At 44.9% G+C, this 12,925-nt stretch overlaps 1 protein-coding gene across 1 annotated transcript in view; it reads left to right on the top strand.

Moving 5' to 3' along the window:
* Positions 1-12,925, top strand: part of TMEM161B (transmembrane protein 161B) — a 102,264-nt gene that overhangs the window by 45,196 nt on the left and 44,143 nt on the right. The window contains exons 3-6 of the mRNA XM_082255562.1: positions 2,501-2,604; positions 2,757-2,843; positions 10,472-10,569; positions 10,668-10,824. Of these exons, the coding sequence (XP_082111688.1) occupies positions 2,501-2,604; positions 2,757-2,843; positions 10,472-10,569; positions 10,668-10,824 (446 nt within the window). The remainder of the gene's footprint in view (positions 1-2,500; positions 2,605-2,756; positions 2,844-10,471; positions 10,570-10,667; positions 10,825-12,925) is intronic.

Genomic DNA, 12,925 nt, shown 5'->3' with positions numbered 1-12,925 from the left:
CCAAAGGGACAAACTCCAACAATTTCTTCTTACGTGAACAGCACGAACGATCTTCTTCAAATGTGTACTCTAAACTATTACGAAAGACCATGCATGATCAGAAGCTGTTTATGACCCGGAAAGCTATGAGAAAAATAAACACAAAGGAATCATCGTAAACGTAATAGCAATTCCAAATACACTGTTCAAAAAAATGAAAGGAACACTTTTTCATCAGAGCATAGCATTAAGTCAGTTAAACTCCTGGGATATTGATCTGGTAAGTAAATTAGCGGGGGGGGGGGGGGGGGGTAGTAATCAGTTTCAGCTGCTTTGGTGTTAAATAAATTAACAGGTGCACTAGATGGGCAACAGTGAGGCACACAACCTCCAAAACAGGAATGGTCTTACAGATGGAGGCCACTGACTTTTTTTTCCCTACTCATCTCTTCTGACTGTTTTTCACTAGTTTTGCATTTGGCTTGGGTCAGTATCACTACTGATAGTATGCAGTGATACCTGGACCCTATCGAAGTTGCATAGGCAATCCAACTCCTCCAGGATGGCACATCAATACGTGCCATTGCCAGAAGGTTTGCTGTGTCTCCCAGCACAGCCTCAAGAGCATTGAGTAGATTCTAGAAGACAGGCAGTTACCCAATGAGAGCTGACGGGGGCCGTAGAAGGTCCTTAACCCATCAATAGGACCGGTATCTGCTTCTTTGTGCAAGGAGGAATAGGGTGCACTGCCAGAGCCTGACAATATGACCTCCAGCAGGCCACTGGTGTGAATGTCTCTGACCAAACGATCAGAAACACAGTTCATGAGGTAAGCCTGAGGGTCTGACGTCCTCTAGTGGGCCCTGTGCTTACTGCCCAGCACCGTGGTGCTCGATTGGCATTTGGCATTGAACACCAGAATTGTCAGTCCCGCCACTGGCACCCTGTGCTTTTCACAAATAAGAGCTGGTTCACGCTGAGCACTTGACAGATGTGGAAGGGTCTGGAGAAGCCGTGGAGAATGTTTTGCTGCCTGTAACATTATTCAGCATGACGGGTTTGGTGGTGGGTCAGTGATGGTCTGGGGAGAGATTTCCATGGAGGGATGCACAGACCTCTACAGGCTGGACAATGGCACACTGACCGCCATTCGGTATCGGGATGAAATCCTTGGACCCATTGTCAGACCCTTTGCTGGTGCAGTGGGTCCTGAGCTCCTCCTGGTTGCACGACAATGCCCAGCCTCATGTGGCCAGAGTATGCAGCCAGCTCCTGGAGGATGAAGGAATTGATACTATTGAATGGCCCTCACGCTCGCCTGACCTAAATCTAATAGTACACCTCTGGGACAATATTCTGTTTCGGTCCATCTGACGCCACTAGGTTGCACCTTAGTCTCTTCAGTAGCTCGGTGATGCCCTGGTGCAGATCTGGGAAGGAATACCCCATGACACCATTCGTCGTCTCATCTGGAGCATGCCCCAATGTTCTCAGGTATGCATTCAAGCACGTGGGGGCCATACAAACTACTGAGGACCATTTTAAGTTGCTGCAATAAAAGTTCAGCAAAATGGACTAGCCTGCTGCATCGTTTTTTCACTTTGCTTTTTGGGGTGTCTTTGTAGATTGATATTTTCATTTCCATCAAACGATGTGGCATCCTTTTGTTTGTAACACATTGCCCAGTCCATATCAGTATAGATATCCAGCATGATTTTTTTCCCCATTTAGCTCTGATGTTTTTGTAAAGTGTTCCTTTAATTTTTTGAGCAGCGTATATTGAACAGTGGTATAATATAATATGGATAGAGCATATATTACATACATACACACACAAGGCACTCATGGATCTTACAGAGGAGGAAGATCAAAAACAGCAGTGTTTTTACTGTCAACGTTTCGATGAAGCTCAGTCATAGGGAAGCATAGAGTCTGTGATGTTTTTTTTTTTTTTTTTTTTTTTATTCAAACCAATATAAAAAATGAACAATAAAAAAAAAAAAAGTGCAGATGCCAATCCTCATTTCAAGAACAGCATTAATAATCCCCAACACAACTGTAATGGCGCACAAAGGCATTACTACAGGGTAACACAAAGATGACATCACTTCCTGATGTACACTATAACATTTGTATGTCCAACAAATAAAAAAATGTTTGAGAATTTTCGTACACTTAGTACCATTATCGGTATGACTTGAGAGAAATATTGTGGAAAATCAGACGATCGTTTGTCTGATCTTCTTATAGTGTGTACTGCTCCCTAGAATATTTAACTTAAGACTTCATTTGAAAAAGATCATCCTTCCCAATTCTCTCTGGAGGCCAAAAAACAATTGTATCTCAATATACCATTTTTTTTTTTCAAATCGGAATATAAACGATTGTATGACTTGAAAAGTCAGATTTGTATTGTTGACTAGATGCAAATTTTTTTAAACATATACTGTACCTATGCTAAACTGCATTTTCTTTTTTGCCACACTATAATATTAATGTTGTCTCTTCCTGTTTATTGTAGGGTGTGATAGGTGTACAGCTGGTTGTTACAATGGTAATGGCCAGTGTCCTGCAGAAGATCATACCGCATTATTCTTTGGCTCGTTGGCTTCTCTGCAATGGCAGGTAATGCAACATTTCTGTGGTGCATCAGAGCTTTGCTGAAAATGTCACTAAAATGGTCATGTGTATTTGATTTGTACAGCTTTCTTCTGCATGCATGCAATTGAATGAAACTCATATTGTTATAATGCTATAAAAAAATGTTTATTTTGCAGCTTATATTGGTATCAGCATCCCACAGAGGACGAGTTACGAACACTTGCTGGAAAGCAACAGCTTAAAGGAAAGGGCAAAAAGGACAGGTGGGGTTTATCATGACTGGAATGTACTGGAACTGATATTGTGATAAGATACTCTGTAGAGTTCAGCATAGAACTTCATTTTCAGTATACAGCATGAGCTCGTGTGTTAACTTGAAACATATTTTACAAACCTGAACGACACAAAAACTGCATCTCATAATTTCATTCTTAGATCAAATCTTTCACTTAAACACAAAACGCATATGTACATTTACTTGTAACCCTGTACAAACTTGACCTTGGCACAAAGAAATGTTTTACCGTTTCTGATAAAGAAGTAATTCAAATTAGTGCTATACCCTCCACCATCTCCATACTGAGTTTCTAGCTATGTTGCAGAAGCCAGAGAGGCAGTCAGCCAATGCTTATTAGGGGCCTTTCTCGGACGGTCAAGCTGTTTTCCTGGGCTTTGTCAGGTGAGTCGGAATAAAGCCTCTAATGTTAGCAAATAAACTGCCCCTTTAGTACTAAAAGTAAACATTTGCACAGTGTTGCTTTAACAATAGTTTGAATGTCGAGATATGGCTTTTACCCTTGTATCAATTCTTTTAAACAGTTTTTTGGCATATGCACGTGCCCTTCATTGTGTGCTCCATTTGCAGCTTTTGTTTTTGTAGATTGGGACAATATAATAGTTTCTTCTGAATTCCATGGAAGAGGATGGTTAAACAGCCATTGATAGTGTAATATCCTCTTCCTTCTCTTTTAGTTGGAAAAGAGGCCAGCCTTATGTAGACAGACAAACAGTAAGACCATTGGCCATGGCGACTGAAAGTTGCATTTAAATTAGCAAATTTCTACTGCTATTGTTGGCTAGTAGAGTTAATCAAATGTGCAGTAAATTCAGTATGTGATGATACCTCAGTGGGTCAAAAGGGAAGGTGTTTTCAATTTGACTGGAAGCTTGGAGATCAAACACTATAGCACTTTAAATCTCACAGCAGAATGCCACAACCACATGCACTACACACGTTGTAGGGCAGCCCCGTTCCCTTGAATGGGTATGTTTGGTGCTGGTACTACCTGTCAGATGCAACCAGTGGTACAATTTGTGCCACACTGCAACTGCAGCAGAAAGTGCTAACATGGCCAGTGACCATGTCAGCTTGTGGCTGGGAGGTCAGGGAGCACCACTGCCTATTTTTTCTGCCACCCATGTAGACGAGGTTTTATCCACTTGCCGACTGGCTAACGAACTATTACGGTTGCACAGCATTCTCTCTGCACTGGATCACATACCAAGTATGTGATTCGCACACCCGCCGGGCCAGCTATGCTGTGATTCGTTACAGCACAAGCCGATCAGCTGGTCTCGGACAATGATTGACCACTGGCACCTGCTGATCAGCTCAGTGATTCAGGGAACAGAGCTCTGTTCACTGACCAGGGATCTTGCTGCTTTTTTATTCCCTGCTAAGCAGGGGAAAAAAAAAAAAACAAGATCCTTAGTAAAAGCAGCACACACACACACACATTACACCTTGTTAGCCACACATTTAGCCCTTTCTTTCACCCAGTGTCATTAATACAATGACGGTGTATAGTATTGGCATTGATCACTGTATTAAAGTCACTGATGATGTCCTTGGCAGTTAGTCAGTTCTCCACAGCGTCAGTTAGTGTCAGATAGCCTGCTGTATATTGCAGTACCGTTATAATGCACTGATCACCGTCATGTCTTTTTTTTTTTTTTTAACAAAGATATGTAGCAGAATGCATTTTAGCCAGAATTTATTAAATTAGATTTTTTTATATATATAAAAAAAATTTTTTATATATGTTAGCAGAAAGTAAAAGAAATATTGATTTTTCTCTTTCGTTCATTGACGGACATGGCTTCATGTCGTCATTGACCGTTGGGTTATGCTGCCCCCTACAGGAGTAGGACACTAGGCTGAAAAAAATTGACTACATCTCTAGGGCAGTCCTAGAGGGTATACTCCCACTTCCTGCTATAAAATCCCAGTTTTTTTTTCTGCCTATTCAGGAGTAAGGACCTAGCATTTTTTTCCTTTTTAAACTGAACTTTTTTCCTTTTGCTGTTTTCTTTCTACAATCAAGTTTGTTCCAGTGAGAACTACAATCGACTGCCGAACTGGGTGACGCACTGGATATTCTAGATCCTTACGGTCTCCCCAGTCTGGCCAGCGAGCATGAGCAGTCCACAGCTTCGCGCTAGGTCGGCCGTGACATAGCCCCACTGGACGGGGGCTGGCCGGCAAGTGAAACAAATCGCGGGGGCACACTCTGGCCTGCAGCACCCCCCATTCCAAGATGGGGGGGGTGATCTAACCAGAGTGGTGCCCGCAAGGTGTGGTGAGTAGTGTTCCACCCTCTCCTCTGGAAAATCAGGGTGGACACGGCCCCTCTCCAGGTTGGTTGGCCCCTCATGTGCCCATTCTATCTTACTGGCACCCCCTCCTCAATAGTGCTCACCTGCCCTAGAACCCCCCCCCCCCAGCCCCCCACGCTGCAGTGGCTGTGCTGATGGGTATGGGTTGTGTGAGTTCTTAGGCTGAAGGGGTGGAGGGAGAATGCTGCAGAGGCTCCATTTGCTGTTTACTAGTGCCATAATGCCCTGGAAGGGGGCCCCGGCTAGGCCCCCTTGCTGGATGAGGTACTTGAAGGGTCACTTGGGTCCAGGGAGTCGTGTGGCTCTGCCATTTTTCCATAGTTGACTGCATGGGAGCTTAACGGCCATATCTGTGTAGCCTGGCGGCCATGTTTTAGTAGTTTCCAGTTAAAGTCTATGGGCGGCCATTTTCTTGTAGCTTATAGGCGATGTGCTCGGCAGTGGGCCTCTAGCGGCGATACAGCCATTTTCTCTTCCTCTCTGGCGTAGAGCAAGCAGTTTGGCTCTTTCTCTCTCCCTACAAAAGTGGTGGTGGTGAGTCCCTGGGGCTATATATCCTTCCTCCTCCTGCTATAGTAGCGCTATTTGGTGCGCTGGGACCTGTAGTGCCATTGTTACTGCGGTGGCTGATATTCACATCGTTTTTTTTTAGCTTTTTTTGTGTAAACACTGTTGGTGGTCCCCAGGATCTATGGAGCCCCCAGTGCATGTGTGGGGCTCTCTGGGTCTTAGCCCGCACTGGCAGCCATGACGGCAGTCTGCAGTCACTGGTGTCAAAAGTGGATATGGCTCTTCAAAAGAGACATGGTAAAAAATGCCCTCTGCCTTCACCTGCTTAATCTGCATCCTCAGATTCTGAGACTGATTTGGCCGCCTGGACACGAATCACCTCATGGGGTTTGCGTCCACGCACTTTGAGTGCTCAGACAGTAAGGGTGAGTCCTCTTCCACTACATCTGCGCAAGAGAAAGCGCTTGTGGAAGCACTAAATGTATCAGTGCGGGAGACTCTAAAAATGGAGGACACAGACACATCGGCCGTGTGGGTGCAATTTGGTACCCGCAGACCTTCCAAGGTGACTATATTCCCCTTTCCCGCCTGTTTCGACAAGATCATCGCTAGTCAGTGGGGTTCCCAGAAATGCATGGTTGGAATACCGAAGCGTTTCGCTAGAAGGCAACCTATTGAGGAGTCCTACTTAAAGAAACTGACAGTCCCACCTGTGGTGGATTCTCAGGTTTCCAGATTAAATAAGGTCAATCTGTTACCAGTGGAGGGCACCTCTGTCCTTTAAAGACCCTGTAGAGAGGAAAGCTGAATCACTGGTCCGCCATCTTTTCACCGTGGTAGGTTCAATTTTGATGTCTCTCTGGACGTGGCCCTGTTAGTCTGCAGGGCGTCTGTGAATGCGGTGACCCTTCCCCTGCTTGATTTGGCTGAAATGCTGGTCTTCGGACCAGGCTTCCAAAAAGTGCTGATGGATCTTCCCTTCGTGGGGGATCGTCTATTCAGGGCTTCTATGGAGGAGATTCTAAAAGTTCTCGCGGGAGGTAAGAGCACTCTGCTTCCGCAGGTCACAAAAAGCAGTGAGCCTCGCCGCAAACGCGGTCCTGTCTTCTCAGCCCACAGGCGGCCCTTTTGTCCTGTGGGGTCACAAGACAAGGGTTCTTAACTCTCCCGTACTTTCTCGGGAGGTTCCAAGAGACCCTGGGTTGGTAAATCAAAAGCGGGTTCCGCTGGCCCTGCACATAAGTCCTCCTTTGCCTGAAGGGGCGCACTCACCCGCACTTGGTTTGGGGGAATGTCTTTGCTTCTTTCTGGACCCTTGGATCTCTTTCATTCAAGACAAATAGGTCCGCAAGTTGACCCGGTTTGGTTACAAGATCAAGTTTCGGTCCTTGCTTTGGGCAAGGTTCTTTCCATCCAACCAGTGCCTGTTCTCGGATCGGTTACAGGGCCTTCTCGGGGCGGTTCAGGATTTGCTCTCACAAGGAGTTATTGTACCAGTTCCAGAGTCAGATCTTTTTCAGGGGTTTTATTCTAACCTATTTACTGTTCCCAGGAAGGAAGGCAAGGTCCGTCCAATCTTGGACCTCAAGGCCCTGAACCACTTTGTGCTGGTTCAAGAATTCATGAAGGTGTCCATTCACACTTCATATTCCAGTATATGCCGGGCACCAGCGTTTTCTTCGCTTTGCCATAGGCGAGGAGCACTATCAATTTGTGACGTTACCCTTTTGTCTTGCCTCAGTCACTCGGGTGTTCACAAAAGTGTTGGCCCCGGTGTTGGCCGTGCTCAGGCAGAGGGGGATCGCAGTACTGGGGATACCTGAGCGATCTCCTTCTGCAATCAGAGTCCCCGTCTGTACTACAGAACGATTTGGACATCTCTGTGCGAACTCGCAAAGAGTTCAGCTGGACGCTGAATTTTCAAAAATCAGCTCTGATTACATCCAACAGATTGGACTACCCAGGCCTGACTCTGGATTTGCCCTGGCTCGGGTGTTTCTTCCAGAAACGAAACTGCTGAAGTTGCAGCATACGATTCGGCTCCTGTTATCCAACCACCGGTCATCTCTCAGGACTTGCATGCAAGTGTTGGGGTTGATGGTCTCCACCTTAGAGGCGGTTCTGTTTGTTGAGTTTCACACCAGACCTCTGCAAAAGGAGATTTTTGAAAAATGGGACAAGAATCCTCAGTCCCTGGACAATCTGGTCCTGTTGGGCCAGAGTATGAGGGGATCCTTGCTGTGGTGGCTCTGTTCCATGGCACTCCGGCAGGGAAAGTCCTTTCTTCCCCTTTACTGGATGGTGGTTTCCACGAACGCCAGTCTGTCCGGGTTGGGAGGTGTCTTGGGCACCGAATCGGCACAGGGAGTTTGGTCTCCGGAGTAGTCCAGCTTGCTGATCAATACCGTGGAAAATCGGGCGATCAGGCTTTGCCTGTCCCAGTGGATGGATCGTCTGCAGAGGTGTCCGGTAAGGATTCAATCGGACTACGCCACGGCTGTGGCATATGTCAATCATCAAGGGGGCTTAATGAGTGCCCTTGCGGCCAGAGAAGTGGTCGCAATTCCAAGGTGGGCAGAACAATATGTTCCAGCCCTCTCTGTTGTGCACATTCAAGGAGTGGAAAATTTCAGGCAGACTACCTCAGTCGGCAGGCTCTGAGTCCGGTAGAATGGTCTCTTCACCCGGAGGTGTTTCCACAACGGCGTCTCCGGTGAAAGACTCCTGATGTGGACCTACTTGCTTCTTGCTTCAACTGGAAGGTTCAGAGGTTCATGGCAAGGTCTCAAGATCATCTGGCAGACGCTCTGGTAGCTCCTTGGGGCCAGTATCATCTCATACATGCCTTTCCTCCATTACAGCTTCTGTCGAGACCTCTGTGCAGAAGGGATTCCAGTCATTCTGGTGGCCCCGGACTGGACTTGACAGTCCTGGTACACGGGCCTGGTAAGAGATGCAGATGCTCCTTGGCGGCTTCCTCTCAGGGAAGCTCTTTTGTCTCAAGGACCGATCTTCCATCCTGCTTTAACGGCCTGGCTATTGAAAGCCAGGTACTGAAGGACAGAGAGTTGTCGGATTCGGTGATTCCTACTCTTTTCTGAGCTAGAAAATCTACTTCTCTGAAGATTTACCATCGAGTTTGGAAGGCGTACATTACTTGGTTTGAGTCTCTGAGGGTTTCCCCCTGTTCCTTTTCAGTATCACGTCTGCTGGAGTTCCTATAAAGTGGTGTAGATCAGTGTTTGGCTCTGGGCACCATCAAGGGCCAGATTTCAGCCTTGGCAATTTTTTTTCAAGGCCCGTTGGCCACTAATTCCTTTGTGCAGGGGGTTCGCCATTTGCTGTCGGTTCTTTAAAAACTGTTTGAAAATATTTGTGAGATTTCTCTGCTTACTCTATCACAGAAGGTGGCTTTCTTGGTGGCTATTACTTATGCAGGCAGGATTTCAGAACTGGCTGTGTTGTCCATTCAGTCACCTTATTTGGTGGTTCACAGGGACAAAGTGGTTTTCCGTCCCTGTCAGTCGTTCCTTCCCAAGGTCGTCTCAGGTTTCCACTTGAATGAAGACATTGTGTTACCTTCATTGTGTCCTAACCCAAAACATCCAAAAGAACTTGCTTTGCATTCCCTGGATGTGGTTCGTGCCATCAGGGTGTACTTGGCGGCGACTGAGTCGATTCGCAAATCAGATTCCTTAGTTGTCCTTATAGATGGTTCCCTCATCTGCTGCCACCATTTCCAGATGGATCAGGCAGACGGTGGTGCAGGCCTATTCCATCAAGGTCAGGTTCCTCCTTTCCCTGTTAAGGCGCATTCTACTAGGGCGCTGATTGCCTCCTGGGCCTTCTGTCGTCTGTGCACACATTCACAAAGTTTTTTACAGGTTGGATGTCCTGGCATTTGCGGATGCTGCTTTTGGCCGCAAAGTTTTGCAGGCCGCTGTTGCAGAGGCTACAACTTCTTAAGGGTGTGTTTTTTCCTGGTAGGTGAGCTCCAGTTGTTCATGGTTGAGCTCTTTGGTTACCTGGTTGGCTACGTTTCACTCTTTTGGGAATTCTGTTTTTCTGCTGTTTTTTTTTTTGCCCCTCATTATTACCCTGCTTTGGGACATCCCAACAGTCAATGACGATATGAAGCTGTGTCTGTCAATGAACGAAGGAAAACTAGATTTTTATCTTACCATAAAATCCTTTTCTCTGATGTTCATTGACGAACACAGCCACCCACCCCTCTGTGGAGTTGGGTTATGTATTCTTCTGACACTGCTTGTTACTAAACTGAGATCCCATATCAGGAAGTGGGAGTATACCCCCTAGGACTTCACTAGGCGTAGTCAATTTTTTTCAGTCTAGTGTCCTACTCCTGTAGGGGCAGCATAACCCAACAATCAATGAAGATATGAATCTGTGTCCGTCAATGAACCTCAGAGAAAAGGATTTTACGGTAAGACAAAAATTCAGTTTTTTTTTTTTTCAAAATGTTCAGCCTTTTTTCATTATATCACAAAAAAAAAAAAAAAAAAAACTGTGGTGATCAAATACCCCCGAACAAAAACTTATATTTGTATGGAAAAAAATATTTATATTGTTTGGTTACAGTGTTTCACGACTATTCAATTGTCAGTTAAAATATGCAGTACTGAATAACAAAAAATGGCCCAGTTATGAAGAAGGCAAGGGGTTTAACTACAAAACGGATGACTGTAGTGTGTTTGCTTTTTCTTTTATACGGAAAAGTTTGTAATGTTTTTTTTTTTTTTTCTAGAAAATATAATGGTCATATTGAAAATAAACCACTTACAATTCCCAAAGACATTGACCTTCATTTGGAAACTAGGACTGTTACCGAAGTTGATACTTTAGGTGAGTACGCATTATATATGTATAACATTTCAAATAAGTTATCAAGTTAGAAATAATGTGATACTTAACAATATGTATGTTTTTTTTATATATTGCAGCACTCCATTATTTTCCTGAGTATCAATGGCTAGTAGATTTTACTGTTGCTGCTACTGTGGTTTACTGGATAACTGAAGCTTATTACAGCTTTGTGGTACCATCACAAGAGATGAATATCAGCATAGTTTGGTGTATGCTCGTTCTGGCATTTGCAATGTATCCTTTTTATTGGATAATACTTGGTAATTATAAGTACAGATCACAATTATGGTAGCGCCTTTTTATGTTGGTTGAATGTGTCTAAAGTGCCATATTGTTTAGTCAGTCAGTTCAAAACCGATATTTCCATTTTTGGTAGATGCTTGACGTTCCTTAGGTATTGGAGTAAAGATTTTCTGTTATTGTATTGTACAAGGACAAAAAAACCTTCATTACTTAAAGTGGAACTTTAATCAGAAAATAACATTGTTTAAAATCCAGTAATACCCTGGTTCACCATGCTCTGCACATGCTCATTTGCTCTCTATTTTTAGGCACTGTGTTGAATTTGTGGAGGCTGAACTGCTGGCAGCCTAAAGATTTACTGCTGTTCAGGGGCTCTGGGCTTAAGAAAAATGGCAGCCTCCAGCAAAAAGAATTATTTGCTAATTTCTCAGTCTTCAGTGAGCAGAGAGCTGGTGATTGTCAGTCACCAACTCTCTGCGCTGCCCCTCCGGTGCTCACTGGAGCACTGGGTTGTGCAAGGGGTAGAGGATGAGCAAGTTGCCAGTCAGGCATCTGGGTGGATCCTGACTTTGTCAGGATCCCTGCCGAGCCTGGGCAGGCTCTGTGAGGTCATCCAACAGCAGGCTTTAGCCCACTGTCTGCTAAATCTGGGGCACAGGAGTGCAGAACTAAGTGCACTCCTGTGATCCACAGGAGAAGTCTGGCCAAAAAAGCTTTGGCTATACTTATTTAATCTAATAAAGAAAAGCCTACACATTATGCTGTGCAGATGGTGACAGGAGGAAAGCCTAATATATCATAGTGATGCTACTGTACGGAGCTGCAAATGTGTACTCGCTCAACAATTACTGGCATTACTTTTGTTTAAATACAGTTTTAATATCTGAATAAAGGGGTTGACTTGCTATATAAGACAACCTGTGAAACAAAATACAAAATATTGCTTTTTTCATTTCAGCAGTTTCTTGCAACGGTTGACTTGTATTTAAGTCTTTTTTTTTTTTTTTTCTTTGAACTTGACTGAAGTGGGTGTAATCAACTGCACACAATATGGACTGGCATATCTTGGGTCCAGATTCCTTTTGGCACCGTCTTTCTTTATCACTCTAAGTCCCTTGGCTTTAATTTATGTGTTCCTTCTAAGTCATTGGATCTACAAGCAATGAGAATACAAGTAAATAATTTAAGTTAAAAAAATAAAAACTTCTGCAAAGTGGCAACATATCCTGTGAGAGAGCAGAGCCTGCAGCTGCTATACAAAATATAAGCCTGTGCATGGTATGTTGCTAAAAAACATTTCATTGGGAGAGAGTCCAATATTTCCCGATGGTGCCACTTTGGCTGAATAAAAGGCTATTGGAAGACATTTAACCACTTCAGCTCCGGAAAGTTGACCAGGCAATTTTCTCTATCGTTCATTGACAGACGCAGCTCCATATTCTTCTTAACTATTGGGTTATGCTGCCACCTACAGGAGTAGGCCACTAGGCAGGAAAAAACGTTACCACGCCTATGAGGCAGTCCCTGAAGGCATACACCCACTCACTCTGCTATAGGATTCAGTTTGTTTCTGCCTAGTTTAGTAGTAGGACCTAGTTCCCAGCTGGGACTTCGGTCTTAGCTTGTTTTTTTTTTTTTTTTTTAAAGGGAACCTTTGTTAAAATTAAAATTTTTTAGCTAGTTATGTTCATGAGAGAACTGCAATCCAAAGCCAGACTGGATTTTTGGACTGGATATCCTACATCCTTAAGGACGCACGTGACCTGCTTTGGCCTGAGTCGCAGCGTGCCCCTTGGCCCCTTGGCCCGTCAGCACCACCACTCTTGAGTGGAGAGGTAGTCTGTCCAGAGTGGCGCCCACCCCATTGTTGTTGGAATGTTGAGTATTGTCACCCAATAGCTCTTGCGGTCTCGGGTGGACGTGGGCCCCTCCTTGTGATGGTCGGACCCCCGGTTTCCCTTCCATTTCCCCCAGCCCCTCGAACAGTCATGGTGGTCTTTTGGCCCCAACCTACCCCCATGCCCCTCCCGATGTTAGGTTTGCTCCTCCAGTAAGAAGGGGGTGGATGCGGTTGTTATTGAACGGGCTTTCC

The sequence above is a fragment of the Pelophylax lessonae genome (genome assembly GCF_965119305.1).
Source record: "Pelophylax lessonae genome assembly, chromosome: 1".
In the NCBI taxonomy this organism is placed as follows: Eukaryota; Metazoa; Chordata; class Amphibia; order Anura; family Ranidae; genus Pelophylax; species Pelophylax lessonae.
Note: the sequence above shows the minus strand (reverse complement) of the source record. Positions and strands in the feature narration are given on the sequence as shown.